The 23,086-nt window shown below is 35.6% G+C and overlaps 1 protein-coding gene across 2 annotated transcripts in view; it reads right to left on the bottom strand.

The window, feature by feature from the left end:
* The window catches only part of DYNC2I1 (dynein 2 intermediate chain 1), a 30,658-nt gene extending 10,455 nt beyond the window's left edge, over positions 1-20,203 (bottom strand). Inside the window, exons 1-14 of one of the 2 annotated variants that reach the window (XM_068673464.1) lie at positions 19,901-20,203; positions 17,604-17,657; positions 14,835-15,270; positions 14,218-14,270; positions 13,279-13,602; positions 12,497-12,561; positions 10,805-10,862; positions 7,477-7,554; positions 6,099-6,297; positions 4,329-4,431; positions 2,286-2,415; positions 1,633-1,744; positions 1,166-1,260; positions 702-831 (exon numbers count right to left, since the gene is read on the bottom strand). In XM_068673464.1, coding sequence (XP_068529565.1) covers positions 702-831; positions 1,166-1,260; positions 1,633-1,744; positions 2,286-2,415; positions 4,329-4,431; positions 6,099-6,297; positions 7,477-7,554; positions 10,805-10,862; positions 12,497-12,561; positions 13,279-13,602; positions 14,218-14,270; positions 14,835-15,270; positions 17,604-17,657; positions 19,901-19,915 — 1,852 coding nt within the window. In that variant the 5' untranslated portion in view covers positions 19,916-20,203. Of the gene's footprint in view, positions 1-701; positions 832-1,165; positions 1,261-1,632; positions 1,745-2,285; positions 2,416-4,328; positions 4,432-6,098; positions 6,298-7,476; positions 7,555-10,804; positions 10,863-12,496; positions 12,562-13,278; positions 13,603-14,217; positions 14,271-14,834; positions 15,271-17,603; positions 17,658-18,136; positions 18,212-19,900 lie in introns of those variants that run through there. The other variant, XM_068673463.1, reaches the window with a different exon arrangement.
* Between the last annotated feature and the right edge of the window lie 2,883 nt (positions 20,204-23,086).

Below are 23,086 nucleotides of genomic sequence, written 5' to 3'. Positions count from 1 at the left end.
ACAAAATTAGAAGTAAAGTAGAAAGTAAAAAGGAATAGATTCAGGAAGTGAATAGTCTGATTATTCTGGGCATAAGCAAGCCAATAAAGAAGTCTGACCTGATGTCACTATATACACAGAAAATTAAGCTAAGTCTCCAATAGGAAACAGCACAGGCCAGGCTTCTGGTTCATCTCATGTGTTCATGTTAGGATATGTATGTTTTCGTATTATAATAGATCTTCCTCACACAATTACAGATGTGTTATTTTTCGTTTCTCTTTTCATCTGAACTGCCACTGTTTATATGGGAAAGATACAGCTGCGGTTCAGATATATCAGGCGATATTCAAAGCCCCATTCGATGGCCTTGCTTTATTTGTAACTTTGGCCCTATTTTCAGCCTGAGAAACCTAGGTGATACTTTGTGGGATGGATCTTCAGCAACCAGGGCAAGAAAATATATGCAGGACACCCTGATATCATGCTAATCACTGGCTATACTTCTGATTCCACAACAGCTAGGATGCTCTGATGTAACCCATTTGAAACCATTCTGCACCAAGTTACAGCAAGATTAGAACAATTAAAACAGAAGTGAGCTTTATGTCATATACCCTGATATGTGCTGTTTGCAGTTCAGTTATGACAAAGAGCATGGTAGTTAGTGTAAGGAAGAGTTCACACTATATACTAAAAGGTGTATAATAAAGTTCCCTTACCATGGAGGAATGGCTGGTTAGTATTTAACTGGAAACAGCTATCACTAATAGACAGACTGGTTTGTCGAGATCTTAGTTTCCACCTGGGCTGTGTTGCAACTTGATCTTCCTCTAGCAAAACAGCAATCACCTTTCAAACATAATTACATTTACAGAAGTAAAAGGGTCGTCTTATCTTTCAGCTTTGCTACTTCTAGCTTTCAAAAGTATGTGGATGAATTTAATAAACCTTTATCAACTTTTTTTTTTTATTAATTTTATACTTTTGCAAATACAGCTTAACACAGACATAAAAGTTGCATAGCTCTGGTTCCATGCCTTTGAAGAGATATAAATCTCACTGATAATGAGTATTATTTAAGTAATTTATTTAAATTAGTCAGAACAACTACTGGGAGTGATCTATCACATGGTATAGTACACTTGCACACAACTCACAAAAGATATAAAGTACATAAGTGTACCTGGCCAGCAGACCGAAGGAAATTTGCTAATCTTTGTGAATCAATTTTAGGTGTCAGAGCTCCATTGGCTGACATCTCCTGGCTTTTTATGGGACCTAAGAAAAAACACAACAAAAAACAAACTTGAAGCTTGATTCAAAATGGAATCGATTAAGAAAACCATGAGAAAAATGTAATTTTTAAACAAGAGGAGAGTGAAGGAATCAACCCCTCTTCAGTAATTACAGTACTGAATAACATGTTCTGATGGGGAATCATACCCACTGCCAACAGAAACAGAAATCCAGGAGGAGGAAACTATTTCTGCCACTTATTCCCCACCCTCTTCCACCAGGGGTTTCAGAATGCCAAACTGCAAGCTGATACAACACAGCCTGCCATGATACAAATTCTGACATTAGGAGGATTCAAAAGAGAAAGCTTAAGTGCATACATCCATAATTGACTAAGATTAAAACATTCTTTACCTCCAGATACAAGGGCACCTTCTCCTGGATGCTGTGTCCACTTCTCCAATGTCTCAACTTCCTCAGTCTGAACGTCTCTCTCAAGATTGTCCTCATTACACTGAACATATGCCTAAAATATAAAGACATAACAATATGGGTAAAGACAAAGTGATATGGGTAACACAGTGAAGAATGACAGCACATAATTGAACAGAATTTAAATACTTATTTTAAAATTGATGTGCTCAACCTCTTCTATTTGTAAATTCAGACCTAAGCATGCTGACACAGTGTATCCATTCTGTGAATGCATATTTAACCACATTTTGCACAAGAGTACTAGCCCTACTGAAAAAATACACAACTTCTCCCATTACATGTAAAGACAAAACCTAGAGTACCAGGGACAGTGAGCCACAAACATACAGAAACTTCTTTATAAAATGGGGAAGGCAAACAAGAAATTCCTTTTCTAATACAGAAAGGAAATGGTGTATCTAGCCCAAAAAACTTTGATATTATTGCTTTATTGAAATGATTTCACATGAAACATAACTATTTATTAATAAGCTATCCTATTAGTTTAGTAGCTTTGTTTTGCAAAGAAAACTGTTTTCCAAAACAATAAAAAGCACTTATGGGATTTAAATATTACTATGTATGTTACTCACTTGTTTAGTGTTCATTTTACCATAATTTCTAATATACATGTCATACTCATTTACAGGAGGCAAATCCAATAATGAAAAAGTAACTGAGAAGTCCAGATCAATTAGTGGGAGAAGTTCTGCGATCCGTTTTCTGTAGAAAGCATTATAAGAAAGAAACACAAAGATAGTTAAGACCAAGTATGTTTTATTCCACAGGAAAAACAACTTGATATTGTACAGTACCGCCTATTTAAAAATCCATTGATCTATCTGAAATACTATTGTTCCACTTGTATGGATGTGTGGATAATGAAAAAATAATCAATCTCTGTCACAATTTCCACAATAAATTATCAATTTTAATGTCATAAAACTGTTGAAGATAATATTTCAAGAGTTGAATTATAGATGTCTGTTTACAAGTTAATCCTGTGCTCTTGCCATAATACAGACATCTAGCCAATGCGGAAATTTTTCTTGACTTCTGTCTCTCTCTTCCACTTTCAGATTTTTCTAATACACTTAGTACAAATACAATCCAAACACAATTATAGGTCTGTACCAAATACATATCTAAACAGTCTTTCAGATGCATATTTTAATTGCAATTTCTTCTCAGTAAGACAAGTCCTTAAAAAGGGAATAGACTAGAGCAACGTGAACTGGAATTGCTCCTCCAGTGGTTTAGGCTGGATTTCTCTGTATACATACAGGAAATTTTCCCATCTCCTTTTTGGTACTAAACTATATATATTGCATTGTCTTATCCATGTTATTATTTTTACTTCTTCACACCATTCATACACTTCATACACTACTTTTTCACAACTATTGTGGGAACAGATTGCTGAGATATAATTCAGACTCATGCATGTTGCTTCCTAGTTACAAATCTTAATGACACATTCAGACAAATTCATACATTAAAGGAATAAGCCTTATAATTATACTTACAAGTACAGAGTGCCACAGCTCATTTATGGGATCTTTTCAGTCTATTAATTGGTAGCAATGTATTAGCACAGTATTAAACTCCACAAACCCTTCACAAGCTATGTTGTTAGCATGTAGAGAAAGTTATATACATAGTTATCTAAGATAGGTTCTATACAGTGGTGCTCTATACATTCGTGTGAAAGGCATTTGAATCAGACTATGATTGGTGGATTCACTCTATTGAACTTCAGTAGTCTGAAGTTATTTATCTGAACTGCTTGCCCATATTTCCTCCACAATCAGGAGAGGGAGTGACAAACATTTCAGAAGGCAATTCTTCACAGAGAGGTCTTCCTGAATTTCCTAATCTTTATCCACTATGTAAAGAGAAAGCCTAGGCAATGAACTCGCATAAAATCTAGGCATATAAATTTAAGCAAGATGAGTTAGCCTAGACAATAACATTTCCCTTATGTGAAGATCAGCCACTGATGAACAGCCACAAAGCAATGAAATCTAGTATTAACAATAAAACTGAATGTTCTTGGTTTTATGCATCCATTTGATTTAACTGAAAATCAGAGAGACATATGAAGCTCCATATAAATCAGGAACTCCTGGAAAGTTCCAGAAGAAACAGGCATCAATTTGTTTCTTTAAAACAGATATGTCTTAGAAGTCTGAAATCTAGATCAATTTTAAATCAGTAATAACATGTTTTTACACCAACTGGTGTTATCCCTAAAAGGGAATATGCTATTTTGGCAACAGTATATACCTATCTTGAATATTTCAAGAAATTGTAGTTCTGCAGAGTCCCAAGAACAGCTAAAAGGCTCTTTAGTATTGCAAATCGGTATCTAATTAAGTGACTGATGAAACATACAGAGAAACAACAATGCTAGCAACTCATTCTGTAATGAAATGCTACACAAACTAATATGCAGATAAATCTCCATTGTAAAATGACATATAGAAAGCCTACTTAACTAATTACTTTTAGGTTATAAAATTATATTTTGACTCTAAAACCCACAAGTTTGGAAACTTCATATATTTCAAATATGAAAAAATGACAAATCACATATTGAGGTGACATTTTATATGGATTATTTAAAACACACTTACTTCTGCTTACTAGCCACACTTCTGCTACTTTGTCGCTGATTTGCCTTTTCAAAATCCATGAATATTCCACAAAACGGGTTTCTGGCAGGAGGATATTGCCCTTCTGTGATATTATAAAATGTTGTTAGTGTTATAATTCACACTTTACACTGCACTAAAATGTAAAGAAGCAAGTACAAAAAGCAACAGATTTATTACCACAAAGCTACCAAAAAATTTACTTTGCACATTACACAACCTCTAGCACACTATCAGTACAGTAAGCTTTTTAACTTTAATGATGAGACAGTCTTTTTCCCTTATTTTGGTCCTTTAGCAGTCAATCAAGATGATTGACAACTGTAATTTTCATTTTTAGAAGACTTTGATGCAGAAAGTGACTCTTCCTTTCTTCTGTCATTAGCAGGTCGCTTGTTACCCTGTATACAGTAAAATGCCCTACGACCAATTTAAAAATTGTATTAAATTCACACACACTACACCAGGTACATACGACACCTGAAGTCATCTCTACAGCTACCAGAGAACCTCATCAACAGAAATATAACTGATGCCCTTGAATGAATAAGCAAAACATTGGAAACTGTTGTTTTAAAAGCAGCAGTTAATAGAGTAAGTCCAGCATCTGATGTTGTCTTGATTTTACTTGCTGTCCTGGCTAGATCGTAGCCAATTGACCTTAATATCTAACTTCCATCCAGGACTGATGATGTTTCACTACCTTTGAGGAAGATTGCTTTTATTAGGTAGCATTTTTAAAGTGCTCTTAACCTTCCAAAATCATTATTAGAATGATCAATAAACATTTTCACTAAAACAAATCAAAACTTTGTCAAAAAAAATTGTTGTGTAATTTGCAGTACAGCAGTAAGTGCTATAGCTCAGAATATATATTCTCTCTATATATTCTAATATATTATTTATTAGAATTCTATACTGTTTATTAGATCTAGAGTTTCAACTCTGTTACTGATTCCACATGTTTATTAGAAAAATAATAAGAATAGAGAAATCTGCAAGAAAAAATCCATATTGCAATAGAGTGGTTCTGACTTGCAATGACAACTTAACTGAAAATGTATTAATGTTGTAAAGACTTAGAGAAACTCCATGCTATATTCTTCCATCACTGTGTTAGTTCTGCTTTACTATATAATAACTGGAGTACAAACCTAAGATTCTTTTTGCACAATTTGTACTGCCATTCACATGAATAGAGAGTGCAAAGGGGAACCAGAGACGCAATTCATTTAATAAACAGAATGGGCACTCAGCGGTATCAGATCAACTGAATGTAAAACTGCAATTTCACAGTCACTTTTCAGAGAAAAACCCTGCATCTTAAAAGTAACATAAAACTACACATTTAAGTAGTAGATATATTTTTCTCACTTTCACAACCAGAGCAGTGGCTTCAACCTTGCTTAAAAGAAGGCCAATTAACGTCACCAGAAGACCCAAACTGCCTAGCACTCCTCCAGTTTTCAAAATCCAAACTCTCTCATTCTCCTTTTAACCAAAGTAAGACATATGAAACGTTAGTCTGTAAATTTTTATACTTCACATTTTAAACGATTAGTAATGCCTCTGAATCATTCTTTAGCAATGTGAAAAGTTACAGCACTTACCCACAAACCCAAGTGACTCATCCAAAGGACCAGATTTCTGCATTTGAGCAGACTTCCAGAAGAAGGGGCATGTTTACTCATAAGTTTTATATGTTATTCATACATTTGATAAAAAAAAAAAGACTGGTGCCTAGTCACATACCCGTGATTGGTTCCTCTTTTTCATTTTTGATTTTCTTTGGCAGCGAAATAGAAATTCTATCATTTTCTGCATTAATTGCTCTTTGAATTTCTTCAATTTCTGATGTTTTGGAAAAAGGAATCTCTTCTAGTTTTTCTTTTGCGTCTCCTTCTTCACCACTTTTGTCTTCATCATCATCATCAAAATCATCTTCATAATCCTTTAGAAGCAATAGTACTAATAAACATGGATTGCAGATATTGTATTTTTCAGAATCTTTTTAACAAATTATGAAATGCACTAAAAGTAAAACAAAAGTATCATACAGATGGCTACAAACCCTCTGACTGAAAGGCACTTGAAAATAACCATTTGATATAAAAACAATAATGTGTTGATTGTGTGGCAATTTTAACTGAGAAAAGAAAATCCCCCAACGTTGCCCTTCACTGCCCAAAATAGACATTTTTTTTTTTAGTATCCTAAAGTAGGAACTATATGTTCAGGTGAGTTACGTGTTCTTTAAAGAAAGAACATAATGGTGTTCAGCAGAATAAATGATTCAGAGACATATAAAGTTATTTGCTAGTTTAAATTCAAGTTGCCCTTCAACGGCACTCTCAAATTTACATAACTTCCATTCTACCTGCTTGCAAGTGCATGCTTAGACACATGCTTTAATAATTCTCTGGAGCACAGCTAAGACAATCCGTCTCATGCTGAAGTAAGCATCTGACAAATGAAAAGAAGAAGCCTAAAAGTGCTTTCTTCTCTCCACTGAATGCAAAGGGAATGTAATTAATGTCTCAATGGCAGACATCACACATAACCAAAGTGGAGATGAATTCTACTTTGGCTGAACAAAAATGACAATGTCATTGGTTCAGCTAGCAATGAAAGCTCACTCTGCAAACTCTTCTATCTCAACTTTAAAGTAAACAAAAGAGAGCTAAAAATGGGAATCCAATTAAACAAATTAGTGAAGGGATTGCCATGCATCAATACCTTTTCCAAAGTTTTTTTTTCAATGAAAAGTAATGAGGCTTTTTCTCTCTAATTAAATTGATAATTTGATGCCATTATTTAAAATACTCAGCATTTTTCACAGTAAACTATTTAAATAATTTAAATCCGGCAAGATAGAAAAAGAATTTTATGAAGACTTCAACAAAAGAGAAAGTTCCCAATCTTCAATGAAATCTAAGTATATAGCAGAGAGTTTCAACATAACAGTGTATTTACATATTATTTAGTTAGACACGTTAAGGTCACTGTTATCCAGAAAATAAAACTAAAAACCATGCAACAACCTGTAGTTTTCATTTCTATTAATAAAATTAACCATTATTTTGATTCCTAAGAATTATTTTAAAAAGGACAATTGTATGTTTTTACTTACTTCAAAATCATCTTCATAATTTTCTGAGAAGTTATCAAATCCTGTGTCTGATTTATAGATGTGTGTATCTTTAATTTCCTAAACAAAAGTAATAAATGAAACTGTTATATAATCTTATCAAGAATTAGGTTTTTAATCTCCTAAATCTTAGCATATAGACTAATAGTTGTTCTATTTCTGAAATATATTTCTACATTTTCACAAAAATATGCAACAAATTCAGTTTAGAAATACAAAAAAGGTGTATTAGTGATTATTACTGATGTAAAATAATAATTTAAGATGACAACGGAGAACTCAGCTCTACACTGGGAGGAACAACTGCTTTCCCCACCTGTAATTTTATCAGAAAAGACACAAAAACTGATTTGTTGCCTATAAATTCAATAGTATACAGCAGCTTTCACGATAGTGTAACAGCAAAATAATACTGTTGAATTTTTGAGGGGATTACACCAAAATATCTATCTCTACACCTAAATAATACCAAGGGACTCTATCTGATAATAAAAGAGTGCAGATGTTGGAACCAGGAAAACAGATACATGGATGCAATGAGAAAATAAGTTTTATACATAAATAAATTTGTTAACATTGAATTATCTACTACTATTTTCTTGCAATACGATTTATGGCATCCCTGAAATAACTTCAAAGAAGCTGTCTTTCACTAACTTATTGATTAAAATAACATCAGGTAATTACCCTAACATGATCAAAAAATAAAGAGCTTAAACAATACACAATAAATAAAGAGCTTAAACAATATCAAATCCTTACTCATCCTTTTCCTTCAATAGTCTCCTCCAAGTAATAAATTAAATTATCTACATGCAAGTGATTTCAACAGACTTCAAAACAAAAATAAATGTGAGGTTTTATGAAAATTATCCAGAAGCACCTATTATTTCCTTCTTCATTTATAATCCAAGGATAGCAGCTAGTTGTCAAACACCAAGTTAGGCACACATTTGATCCTTTCGTGACTGTTCAAGAGCTTTCTGTCTCAGATAATAGGCTTCAGTCTAGAAATCCATTATCTTTCCACTCCCTGCCAGGACCAGAAATCAGAAACTCATGAAATTCATTGTGGTTATTTCAGCAATTTGACTAGCTCAACACCTGCAATCCTATTCTATCAACTGCAACTACAGCATGATAATAGCCATCTACTTTTCACAGAATGTAGTGCCTTCCTCTCCTAAGCAACAGAGACATTATGCAAGTGTAAGCAGCTAACATGGATATCTTGTTTTTCAGAATCTGATATCAGACTCCTAGCACTACAGTACTTCAGTCATTCTGGTTGCCACTTTGAGTCATTTCCCAGATCAGTCTTGGGATCAAGAATAGATTATATTTGTCAGGTTGACCATCTGGGCAAAACTGGCCAAAATTGGGCAAGATTTCCCCAATTACTTTTGTCTGTGAGGTTGCAGGTACCCAGCAGTAACTAGCTTATATGGAAATGTTTTTTTTCCTTACTCCATTTAGTGAAAATAAACGTAGTAATACACATATAAATATATTTATATTCTTTGTTACACTAACATCTCTGAATCTTTGTATACAGAGCTTTCATGTTTATTAACGCATATGTTTATAACACTGCATCTTTTGCACATGTAGTTTTTAAATAGCAGAAGCCTCCAACTGTCAGTAGTTGTCAAAATACTACTGTCCTCCTAAGAACCTCTTAAGTTCCCATAGGAAATCAGAATCACCCTACCACAGCTAGGTTCCTACTTTAAAAGGCCTGTGGAGAATATACTGTCAACACAAAGCAAGATGAGGAAGACAAGCTGGACTACCTAAATGACTCTGGCATTTGGAGTAACAAATAGTTTAAAAAAAAAAAAAAAAAAAAAAAAAAAAGGGCAAACCCATAGAATTTGACAATTATTCCTTTTGAGTTAGCTCCCAAGTAAGCATCTCATCCTCCTGGTTTGCCTCCCATTGGCAATGAAGAAACAGAAGTTAACAGAAAAGAAATCCAAACTCCTTATTTTTCCCCACAAATTACAGAGGCAATTTAGGGAAATTTAGGTTCTCAGCAGACAACTCATGCCTAAAGGTGAGCTGAATCTGGACCTCAGCTGTTGGAAGCAACAGAGGAAGAGAACAGTTTGAATGTATTAGTCACCACAGGGATAAGAGCCAAGCCATTCAAATTAAGTCAAAGAATACATCAGAAGGCTTCTTTTAGGAACATGTAAGTATTTATGTCACGTACAGTATTACGTGAAGCACTGATGAAAAGTCAGAGTTCAAGTCTGGCCACCCATATTCAAGAAAAATCAATGCAAATTGAAATAAGGAGCTGCTACGATGATGAAAGGAATAAAGAATTTGGCTTGTAAAGGTCAGCAAAATTAAGTCGGAGAAAGAACAAACTTGCTTCCTACAAACTCATAGGGGAAGAAAACCCTAAAAAAGTATTTGAACTAATGCTAGCCCTAAAGTAATAATACTAGAAACATATTGGAAATTAGAAGGAAAGAATAACAGAGGTCTTAGATCAGCCTTGAAATAGACATATTCATGGCATGAAAGCTAATACAAGTTAGTATGTTTTTGAAAGATAAATGGCTGGAGGATATATGAAAGATAACTGCCCACAGCACAAGAATACAGAAAAATATGTCTTCAGTAGGTACTAAGGCATTTTCTAAGATCAGGACCACAATCCTACAACATTCCAAGAGAATTTGGGCTTTTTGAGGATGGTTACAAACAGTTCAAAATACATATTTTTAATTTTTTTTTTTTATAATAAAGTTAGGTTGTGTCTGCACAGACTAGTCCAAATTAACACAAATCTTGCCTTCTACACTTGCTGAAAACCTAGGTAAGTAACAATTTTTAATAACTTTCCATTTACAAAAATACTTTCCTCTCTTTTGGCAACTGTTTTAAGTAACAGATACAAACTACATTGTAACTGCATTTTATTTGGCTTGCACTACATTTTATTTGCCTATGTCAGCTGTTTATAAAAATAAATGATATAATATAGGTATGTGTACATCTTTTATATTACTTATGTCTGAACTCTTCCCACCTACTGAGAATTACTTTTCATGTGTAGAAGATACTGAAATAAAGTTGAGTAGATAGCTACCTTTAATGCTTGGCAAATTTATACAGAATAAATTTGTTTTCTAATGCTGTATCCATAAAGAGAGACTAATAGATATCTGAAGCTCAATCAATACACATAAACATTATTTTATCTTAGAATATCATCGTATTGAAATACTTATTGTAACTGTCATTAATTGCAAGAAAATCACAACATTCTAAGATTGAAAAAAACAAATAGTTTTACCTCTTGCCTTGTGTCCCTTCTCTCTTTTTCACTGATTTTTCCTTTATCTTTTGCAGTCCTATTGAAAAAGATAATGTAAATTTCATTTGTTAACTCAGAAGAAAGCACTGGGGCTATTTTGTTTGCTTTCTTTAAGAAAAAAATGTTGTTTTTTCCTGAAAATTAAAAAAAATGAAAATTTCAAAAAACATCTGTTTCTACAAATAATTTTTATAGATCTGTTTATGGTATAAAATGATAATGAAAAAAGCAAGTGATTAATCAGCCAAGAATCAAAAAAAAAAACTTGTTCAAGTGTAACGCCTATAATTGCATCAATACAAAAGAAAAATTAAAGAGAAAAAAATTTGAAACCTACACATCATTGAGTTTTATCAATATCTGCAGCCAACTGTAGATCAAGATCAGACTGGTGTAATATGCTCTAAAGTTGTAAATCAGACTGACATTCAAACCTGGTGTTTCATTGAGGGGTTCTATTTATGAGGACAATGCAATCAGGGCCAGAGAGGAGGAGCAAATCAGCAACCACCTCTGCTCTGTAGCGATTTGTTTGATTATTTCAGAAGCTGAGTATCAGACTTCAAGAAGGGAGCATTCTGAGTTCTTAAGAAGTGAGTGAGAGGTCATATATACTGGTGTTTGGACAGATGATTGAACATGAAAAAGCAACAATAAAAATTTGCTGGACACTGAACTGGGAGTTAGGAACATTCCTATATGCTATAATGCCATTCAGAAATAGCTAACTCCTTTTTACCAGCTATGCACAGCCAGTGTCTACCCCACAGCACCCCATCAGCAACAGCTGCAAAATACAACCTTCTGTAGTCTATGCTGCTTGACACAGCTGAGTGTTGCTGCTAGGAAGCATCCCAACGTAGAGGGTTTATTTCGGTTTTCTTTTTACAGGAATATACTTCCACAACGTAAACTGACTAACACTGAAGTGATTTGTCCCATTCTTAAGAAACTGTAATTATACTTAGCCAACAGCAGTAGGGACTTCACTGTCTCTGTCAGTGTCCCCAGACACCAGCATGGCTGTCTTCTATTGAGCTAGGAAGCTAAACTAGGATTCAGGAACAAGAATTGTGACTGATGAAATACAGAGAGTTATACTTCAGAAAGCTGTATAGGAATTTCACAAGGCCGAAACATTAAAGAATGCAAAGAGAACTAGAATGTACAGAAAACTTTTAAAAGAGATTTTCCATTTGCTAATTAAAAAAATGGAAACATTACCCTAAAATTTACTCTTCCTAATCAGGACAACCTCAACCTTCGCCTTTTACAACAACTAGATATCATCCAGTGGAGCAGCTAAGTAGAGATACTCAAATTGAAGTAAACAGTTGAAGAGGGTCCTACACAGCTTGTCATGAACCATACATTTGTCCACATGACTGCATAATGAATTTCACATGGTAGAGCATTGCATTTCTATCTCCCAAACTAAGTGCCTAAATAAACATACCTGTAGTTTGCAAGAACTGCAAAATATCTAGTACCACCCTGGTGTAGAAAAAAAAAAAAAGGAATAAAAATATACACATTTTTAAATAAATCCTCTTGGAGGAAAAGCCATTATGAGGTTATTATGAGATATTATGAGTTCATGCTTAATGTTTCAGTTGTGACTGTATCTTAGTAGATTGCCATATAATACACATTTATTTTAAATCTCTTTACCTTACATGCTGATGGCTCATTTTTTCTTTTTGTTGATTCTCCTCCTCTTTTTTGTAGTCACTGTTCTGTAAAAGAAGTCACACATTCACAATTTTTATAGGATATCTTCATGTCACTGTATTAGTAACAATGGCTAAAGAATGCTCTGGGCCCACTGTAAACTGCTTGTCCACACATGAATTGTTAGCCCAGTTACTGGTCCAGTTTTGCCACAGGCCAAATTTCCTCTCTCATTCTAATACAATGAGAACTTACAGAAAACAGTAACATTTCCAAGTTTCTGATTAAATCTCTATGATACATTGTAATGCTCTGTATTTATATATAAAATATATTTAATGGCTTCAGAAGTCAAGACAACAAACAAATATAAAGGGCTCTACACTCATGTGCCTAATTGTGAGTTAGACGTACGTGTTCCCTTTATAAGAAACATCAAAATAGCCTTTAAAAAAATCCTTATTTTTTTCAGGCAGTCACTACATTTTAATGGACCTTTAGCCTAATCTCTACTTCACAGTGTTAATGAAAATTTTCAAAGTCATAGCAATCAAGAATTTTATGAAAAAATAAACTTCTAACATACATAAGTTTCCCATTTAGATTTCACAGGTGGAATCAGCTCTGGTTTAGGACACTTAAATGCATATGTAGTATGTTCACCTACAACCTTAGCCTCAAATTTCAGAAAATGTTGACATACGATCCCAGTATTTTCATTAATAACAATATATCAACAATTAGAGTGATAAGTTAATGTATTTTAGCGTTAAAAAACTAACCCTAAGATCATGCTTCTTTCTTTCATTTTCTCCACTTTTTACTCTTTTATTAGCTTCTGTTGGATGTCGTCTGTCTCCATGGGAATATCCTTCTTTAGCTCCTTTTGACTTGTACTTTTCTTCCTCTTCCTTGTCATAAGGTTTATGACTTCTCTCTTTTGAAAGCCTCTCTTTTCCTGACCTAAAATAATGTTCTTGTTTTTCCCTGTATCTCCTCTTTTCTTCTTTATCCAGCTCTTGATCTTTCTGCAACTTGTGTCCCCGTTCACCTTCTTCAACTTCAATTGCTAAAAATTTGTCAATGCCCTTTTTGGTATTGTTATCCTGCAATGAGAAAAATAACATTAAAGAGTTAGAAAGTTCTACAAGACTGTTTTACAAATCCATCATTTTAATGGTCAAAAATAGACAGATTTGTTAAATACCAAATCTCTTTCTGACAGCGTGGATCTTCCAGCCAAATTTTTTATCAAATATAATAGCGAAGCAACTAACAACTTATCACATCACTTGAGATTCTGAATAGTTCTTCAGAAACACTGCTCAGTCGGCTACAGAAAAGTCTTTGGATTACATAATCTTTACACACTAATTTAATTCTTTATTTACTAGGTGATCTATCATAAAATGGGATGCATACTTACCAATATCCTTGTAATATATATAGCAGAAGGAAAAATTTGATGAAGCTATACAAAAATAAAGCTGTTTGCTATCCAAATTTCATTTTACTTTTTTTTTTTTTTTAAAAAAAAAGGGAGTAAATATTTCCTTAAATCAGAATGGTTCAGATATATTTTGTTATGTATTTTGTACACTTGTGAGAACCTTACTATACATGGCAATCTTGAATTTCTAGACTGGGGTCTGATTTCTTCATTATTTTGCAATTTTATCTCATTTCATTACAAAACACTTAATTCCTTTCTCTTTCTTTACCTTCTTTTCTGCATGTCTTCTTTCTCGCTCTTCATCTCTTATTTTCTCCTCTTCTGAAAAATATATATAAAAATTAATGAGCAGACTTTATTATATTCAAACTCTGTACGTAATTAGCTCCAGACTAGAAAAGAGCATTTCAGGGATATTGATTTCTAAAACATAATAGCTTTCTACAATAACAGATTGTTCATTTGAAATTCTCTCTCCAAAACTGGCTATTCCTGTTTCCTTCCTGGTGAACCCATCTGCTTTAAATTGTCTTTTGTAATGGTAAGAGAAATGACACATGCTACTAACTTCAGCAATAACCCTGCAACTTTGGGATTCAAACTGATCACTCAGTAGACAACGCCTGGGCAGAAAGGTACTTATTCTTTTCAAGTCAACTGACCAACAATAGCAGTGAAATTCACTATCTCTTCAGAGGAAAGGAAACCAGCATCAACATTCAAAAAAGCACCAAAATAAAACTAAGTTATGACAGGATTCTGTAAGGATTTATATTTCAGTAGTTACTCCAACCTGCCTGTGTTCATCCTCTCTGTACAGCTGCACAGTACTTCTACCTAAATATCAAATATTTCAAAGTAAAAGAGCAACACAAAGCAACATACCCAAACGATGTCTGCTTTTTTCTCTTTTTCTATAATGTTCTTTCTCTCCTCCTTCAGATGGTTTCAGATTATTTTGCAGGTCTGTTTGCTTTATCTCATGTCTTTTATGCTTTTTATCATGTTCTCTATCACTCTCCCTGTCTTTATCTTTCGGTACACTGTATCTTTCCTTATCCAAACTTGGCTCTCGAAGCTTATCTCGGTGTCTCTCTCTGTCACGTTCTCTGTGATGTTCTTTTCCCCTTTCTCTCTCTCTCATTTTATCTTTGTCTCTTTCAACAGATTTAAATATCTCTCTCTCTCTTGTTCTTTCCTTGCTCTTCCCTCTGTCTTTGCGTTCATCTTTATGAGTGCCTGTGTCATCAACAGCCTTCTCTTTCTGCAGTTGCTTTTCTCTGTGCTTTTTGTCTTCATTTTGACCCTTCAGTTGTGATGCCTGGAGTACAAATAATAATAATAATAATAATAATAATATATTAATTTAGCAATCTATTTAGATATAACATATACACGTGAAAAAAAATCAATTTCTGGGTTGCTAACTGAATTTAATTTCCTTAGCTGTATTAAAATACTGATATATCTCTAGGCTTACTTTGTACATAAAATTGCTAACACCATGTCTGTAATTCATTGTAAAGAGAACTAGTAAGTGAGATTCATAAGCTGCATTTTCAATGTCTGTGGAAAGAATTTGGTAAAACAAATAGTGTAGAACTGTGCATCCCGCTTAGAGTTAGGTCAAAAAATTACTATCTTAAAGCTGTTAGCTCATGTAGACAGAAACTATGCCATCTTGTAAAATACGTAACAGAAATAAAGAGCAATGATAGATAACTGGGCATCCCATAACTGCCTTTAGAATAGAAGATTTGCTTTTACTTGAAGAGAAGGAAAAAAACAGCATATAAAAGTTGTGAAAGAAAATTTTTGGCCTAGATCCCATGATGATGCTACTATTCCTATCTTTATTTTTATTTTTAACATTATAACAGATTATATTTGAACCTTCTTGAATCAAGTACCAAAACTCCCACTAGTTTCACTACATCCATGATTTCAGCTATTTTTTTAATGCAGAACAAACAGAACTTTCTTTGATTGCAGTCAACGAGTACACTGAATTAAACTTTATCCATCTGTTTCACAGAAATGAAAGCCCAACCACACTACTTCAGTTGGAACCAAAACATTGTCTCAAATTTGTTTGCTCTACCCTATTTGGAAGTAGAAGAAATGTTACTGAGTATCTAAAAAGTACAAAGTACTTATACTGTAGCACTGGCATTGAAGCAATGGGGAGCTTTGAAATGTAATTGGCAGAAAGCTAGGTAGACAAGATGAACAAGTAGAGTATCTTTTATCAAAGAATTAACGGGGATCTGCATACGACACAGAAAGAAATATATATGTTGGAAAACACCTCTTAAAAAATGCAGCACAAAATGAATATGAATGGTGTTACTAACTGGTGACTGAATGCATATTTGGCCAGATGCCTTTGGAGAAAGCAATTAACCAGTTTAAAAGCATGTGACAAACATAACAGATAATAACAGCAATTACAATATATAATATGCATGTAGGAAACTGAGTAAGTACAGCTTAGATTTGGGCAGTGGGCAAGTCAGATACCACTGTTTTATTTGGCCACTCTTTCTGAGAAGAAACGTCTCCTCATTTCCAACCTGAACCTCCCCTGGCACAACTTGAGGCCATTCCCTCTAGTCCTATCAACAGTTATCTGCGAGAAGAGGCCGACCCCCAGCTCCCACAACTTCCTTTCAGGTAGTTGTAGAGAGCAATGAGGTCTCCCCTGAGCCTCCTCTTCCCCAACCTAAACACCCCCAGTTCCCTCAGCCGTTCCTCACAGGACTTGTGCTCCAGGCCCTTCACCAGCTTCGTGTCCCTTCTCTGGACATGCTCAAGGGCCTTGATGTCCTTCTTGTATAGAGGGGCCCAAAGCTGAACACAGCACTCGAGATGCGGTCTCACCAAAGCACAGTATAGGGGGACAATCACCTCCCTGGTCCTGCTGGCCACACTATATCTGACACAAGCCAGGATGCCATTCTTGGCCACCTGGGCACCCTGCCAGCTCATGTTCACGCGAGCATCAGTCAGCACCCCCTGATCCTTTCCCTCTGCACAGCTTTCCAGACACTCTGCCCCAAGCCTGTAGCACTGCGTGGTATTGTTGTGGCCAAAGTGCAGGACCCAGCACTTAGCCATGTTAAACCTCATTCCACTGGCCTCTGCCCGCTGACACAACCCATCCAGGTCCCTCTGCAGGGCCTCTCTACTCTCCAGCAGATAGACACTTATCCCCAACTTGGTGTCATCTGCAAACTTACTTAGGATACACTCAATTCCCTCATCCAAATCATCAATAAAGATATTAAAGAGGATGGACAAGGCATAGTGTCTGGTGGAACAAGTCTTCATGTTTGCTAATCTTCTCTGTTTAGACTGTCAATAAGTGACAGTTGCGCCAAGGGAGATTTAGGTTGGAAATTAGGAGACATTTCTTCTCAGAAAGAGTAGATAGGCATTAAAATGGGTTGGCCAGGGAGGTGGTGGCATCACAGTCCCTGGGAGTGATCAAGGAAAGGTTGGGCATGGTGCTTAGGGACATGGTTTAGTGGGTGACATTGGTAGTAGGGTGATGGTTGGACCAGATGATCTTGGAGGTCTTTTCCAGCCATAATGATTCTGTGATTTCTGTAAGGTAACTTAGCATCAAACATAATAAATATAAAATAAAATTACCCTAAGATGTTTCTTAAGTTCTTCTGATTTCCAAGTATCTTCTTTGGTTCTTCTCTAGAACAGAAAAGACAGCAGAAGGCAGTAATCAATTTGCAGTGAAAAATCATTTAACAAAGAATATTTTTTCAAAGGAAAGGATCAAGCTATATATGGCAAGTAGTACGGTATCCTATATAAAATCCCAAACATATAATGCATGATTGTTATTTTTTTTAGGTACATATCAGAAAACAAAGTAAGAACATTAATGATGCTAATAGCCTAAAAAGAGCATAGTCAGTAGATATTAGATAAGGCAGTTTGAGATTTATTTTAAAACAGAACAAAAAAAATGTAGCCAACATTTAGACTTGATTTTCCAGTGCCCAAAAAGGTACATCTGCCACTTTTCTGAGGTCAACAATTTTCATCTCACTACCACCACCAGAATATGATGCTTTTTATATATGATGATTTCCTACTTCATTCCTTGCTTTTGCAGAAGACTAACAAATAGAGAGGGACCCTTTTTAAAGTTTGAAGAAATGTAATACCTTTGAGAGCACTGTCCCTCCGTCAGTAAGTACAAAAGTGTCAGAGGAATTGCTGTACATACAGAAATAAATGTTTAGGACAAACTTTAAAAAGATTTATCTAAATTGCTCACCTGGCTACTAACTTAAAAGTCCCCATACACTCATTTAAATCCAAAATAAGATTAGTTATTTAAGCCACACTGAGGTTTAACTCAATTCATGCACCTGAGAACACAGGGAGCTCATTAGCAGATATTAAGTGCCACAATTTTGTGAACTCAAGAAGTTCTATGAAACAATTTGACTTTTAAACATCTGTCCCCTAAACTAAAGATCAAGCCTTATGAAGTCAGCAAACTAAGCATCCTCACTACCTCAGAGAACCTCTTTAAGACACCAAGAGGGGGCTCTTCACTCATAACCTAGAAAGACTAGAGTTTTTCAGAACTTAATCTTACATTCTGTTTAAAATGTTATTCTTATCATTGTTAAGAATGTATGATTCTCTTTAACTATGATTCTAAAGAAAAAGAAACAAAAGCAGTATGATGTATTTCTGCAGTCTTAAAGCCAGAGAAAAGTGCTTTATTCTTCACATGTAAATATTTCTCTCTCTCATTTCCAATTTGAGTTACCTATCTGAGAGCTCTCAAATTGGTAAACAGCATGAGTGAGAGCCTTGATTTGACAGAATAGAAACTACAGAAGGAGGCTTTCTCAAACAGTGTGGCTGTACAAATGCCTCTGGATCTTTGGGGGTCTTAAAACATGCCAGCACACCTGAAACAACATTAGATCAAAGTTTAGCATTCCATCACAATTCACTAACCCATCTCTTTTCAATAAAGAGGTTTGTGATGCACCACAGGTAGTGAAACGGTGTCAAAATGAAAGCCTTTAGAGTGCATCCAATGTAATGAAGCGTCACAAACTTTGCCATGCTTTTTTTCACAGCACTTTGTTCTGTAGGCTCACTAATTAATTAACTGTAAAATCCAGACTGAAAATAATAGTAATAATAAAAGTGATTTTCTAAATTATCTTTTCTAAAAATTATACCATGATTTATATATTTGTTTACTTTTTTTTTTGTAAAAATGTTCATGATTTTTCCAAAAAAAGTGATACGATACCATTGCTGTTCCAAGGGAAGATGTAACATAATTGCACACCAATACAATGTAGCAGTTGTTTTTTGTTTGTTTGTTTTTTTCTTTCCTTTTATTTTGGAGCTCTATGAACTTTTCACAACACAACAGCACCATGCAAAAGTTATGTGAGTCCCTAAAGCACCAAACCTCAGCAGTTACAGAAGTAGCGGCTACCTAAGGTTTTTCGTCTACGATCTGAATCAGGAACAGCTTTGGGAGTTTTCATCAACAACCAGATCCCTTCAGCAGGGAGGTCTGTGCCTGATGCAGCCACCCCAACGAGAAGAGTTATTCCCCTAATGGAATAACCCTTATTCCTCAGGGCATGCACGGAATAAGGGCTTCCTCATGCCACGTAGGTGACAGTTTCATCGTTGCGGTGACAAAACCGGGAGACTTGAGCCCCAGGGCAGCAGCAGAAGAGCTGAGGCCGCCAGCTGGCTGCACCCCTTCACCCTCAGGGCCGAGCCGGACGAGGAACGGCCTCGACCAGCAGCGGAGGATCCCGGCTGCCGCCCCCGCCTCCTCCCCTCAGGCTGCGGGCCCTCCTGAGGGGCACGGGGGCGAGGCGGGACGGCCCCACCGCGGTCCCCTCACGCCGCTCCCGCAGCCCCGCTGGCCGGCCGCTCACCTTATCGCCCTCCATGGCGAGGGGGAGCCGCGTCCCACCGCCACCGGGAGGGCACGAAACGGCAGCGGGAGGGCGTCCGGGCTCGCCTAGCGACCGGCGGCGGTGGGCTGGGCGGGGAGGGAGCGGGGAGCCCGCCCCGGAGCGGGCGGTGCTACGGCCGCACGGCGTAAAGGGAAAGGAAAGGGAGGGCGGTGTAAAATGGCGGCCGGTGCGCCCCTCAGCCTCGGCGTGAGGAGAAACGGTGGCACCGCAGCGGCACGTGTAAAGAGCTGCAAATGTAAAATGATAATAATCGTATAAATAGCTTCGGAGTTGTTTTCTGCAGCAGGGAGTAAGGGACGGCCTGCGGGGAAGGCGGGCGCTGCTTGCACGGCGAATATTTGTACCCTGTCAACGTGCTGCTCGATTTAACGGGCTGACTAAAAACTCCCCTGGGCGCTTGAAGTTTGTTTGTTTGTTTTCTTTTTAGTGGGACAAAAAAATAAAGTTGTAATTGCATGAAAAGGGGGAGTGAGTTTACTGAAGTATTTGCTATTAACATTTGTAGAAAGCTGCTTACCGAGGGGAAAAAGAAAAGGCATTTTGGCATGTGAGAAACAATCGTGAAGTTCAACAGGAGTTGTCATTAGACTTCAGAGATAAAATTTAACCCTGAGTTCTTGACCTTAAATAGTCACTTGGCAAGTATATACAGTGCGGTACATCCTTGTATGCAGATTTCTCCTATCCATGCTTCCTTGCTTCATAACATAAATTAAAAAGGCTGTAAAGTTATCTCTCTGTCTGGAATATGAAGTATTTTCCTTTATCATGTATCACTAAAGCAAATTAAGCAATTAGGATAAAAACAATGATATTTAAAAAGAAAATAAAAGACATTATGGCTTTTAAGAGCTATATTGCACTAAGCGTCTATGAATACTAAACTATTTATAAACATTCATATGAATAATTTAGCTGTCTGGCAGAACAATAATAACCCATAAGCATTTTTTATATCTTTTTCCCTGAAAAAGCAGAAATGTGTGTACAAATCATCCTGGATTAATTCCAAGAGCTTTTTAGCCAAGGTGGTGAAGTGTTACAAGTGCATGGAACTATGCATCTGCTGAGTAAAGCATATTCTGCACATGTGATGTCCTCCATACAGAAGCTGAAGGACAAAAACTACCTACAAGTACTCTAATTCAACTTATTTTTAATAACAATACAGCAAGCACATATTAATAAAACTAGTAAATGTGACAGCAATACCAAAGACTGGACAGAACAAAATACCTTTTTTTTTTTTTTTTTTTTTTTTCAAATTCTGGATGTACCATCTACTTCTTTAGAGTGTGCATATGTGTTAGATACCAAAACAAACAAACAAACAAAATAACAGTTTTGGCTGCCAGTAGCTTTTTATTCCCCCTACCAGAGTATACTAGTCAAGTAGCTCTATGACAAGAAAAATCACAGATGTGGGAAGGCACCACTAGAGGGACTGTGCAGAATTTTCCAAAGCTTAAAGCCAGTGATCAAACAAGCTTAACTGCTGCATGAGAACGCAAGTTGGAGGAACACCTGTGGAACAACAGAGCTAAAATTTGTGCATGTCTTTGTTTTTCCATCATTTATCAAAATAAATGATATTTTATCACCAATCTAGTGAGGAAAAAAAAAAAAGAAAAATATGAATATGTCAGTAGTTCTACTGTTTTTCTAAAAATGGGTATTAGAGTCATGTGAACACATGCAAAAAAAAAAAAAAAAAAAAAAAAAAAGAAAGACATGCATCTGTTCTATCACTATATAGCATAAAAGGATGCCCTACTTTCTCTTGGAAAGAAAAAGGTGTTGTAAGCTAGGCCTTTGGTAGCCCTGAGAATTTTAGTAAGATTGTAGGTAGTACATGCTTTTGTATTTTGTGGCTTGTTCTTCACCTGCATTATCTGAAAAACAGGAATACATAATAACAGCTTTTAATACTTCATAATAATGCGTTATTATTTGTCTTGGATGTTCCTCTAATCCTATGATGCAATATCGCTTTTTTCTCCATCTGTGTATGAACTTACATACCACAGAATTACAACAAAAAAAAATATGAGAAATATGTACTCTCATGGGGAAAACATGTCAACCCTACACTGTATTTAAAAATGATCATTCCTTTACTTAAAAATAATTAATTAAATAAATAAATGTTTTGTATGAAGAAAGAGACTTACCAGGATCTAGGCTTTGTAGCTTTCCCCCCTCCCCCCCCCCCCCCTTTTCTGTTGAATTCTGAATTTCTGGTGAATTCTGAGATTCACCAATTTCTGCTGAAGATAAGAAGAAAACTCAAATACTATCATCAGTATAGGCGCATAAGTGATCTCTCACAAAGTGTTCAAAATGGTTTTGGTAGTCATTCCTCCAGACCCATAAACAGAAACAGCAAAAACGCAGATCTCTGAAGTGACCTATGTGCCTTGAGTTTTGAGCCATAATTTGTAAGAGGCCTGTTAGGGGGACAACAACAACAACAACCACAAACAAAAAAACAAATGATGATTAAGGTGAAAACTTAAGAACATATACGTCTAACAATAAATATTTGAGCATCTTATCATTAGTAGAATTCATGCATTCAGTGAAAATGAAGGCAGATTGGGTTATATCAGAGATACATGGGTTTGTTCCAAACAACAGAAGCTCTATATACTGATGGTAGAGTCTTCTAACTCATTCTCTGCTACATATTAGATAATTTGAAGCAGGTAGAGAATATTCATGCTATATGCTAGATGATCTGAAGCAGGTTGAGACAGCAGGACAAAATCAAACCCAGAAGTACACTTAAATAAAAATATGTTTTCCATTAATAATTCCTTTTTATTTTTTTTAAAGCTAAAACTCCTATCTGTGTAAACATTCTCATATTTCTATTCATAGTTAAAGATTTCTATTCGGTAGTTAAAAATCTGTAGAGAAAAGCTGCATACTGAAACAAAGCTGTTGACTAAAATAAGGTCAAATCAAGTAAGTATCAAATACTGGTCTTCAGGAAGAATAAGTGTTAATCTGGAAGCAACAATTAAAATTGCTTCCAAAACATATTTTGTTGTGTGAAATCCAAAGAAGTTGGGGGAAACCTAGATTTTTCTTTTTCACCATATGAACTAAAATTTGCCAATTTTTCTCATTCCTACCATTCCC

Source organism: Anas acuta, chromosome 2, assembly GCF_963932015.1.
Source record: "Anas acuta chromosome 2, bAnaAcu1.1, whole genome shotgun sequence".
NCBI lineage: Eukaryota > Metazoa > Chordata > Aves > Anseriformes > Anatidae > Anas > Anas acuta.
This window is presented reverse-complemented; position numbering and strand designations above follow the sequence as displayed.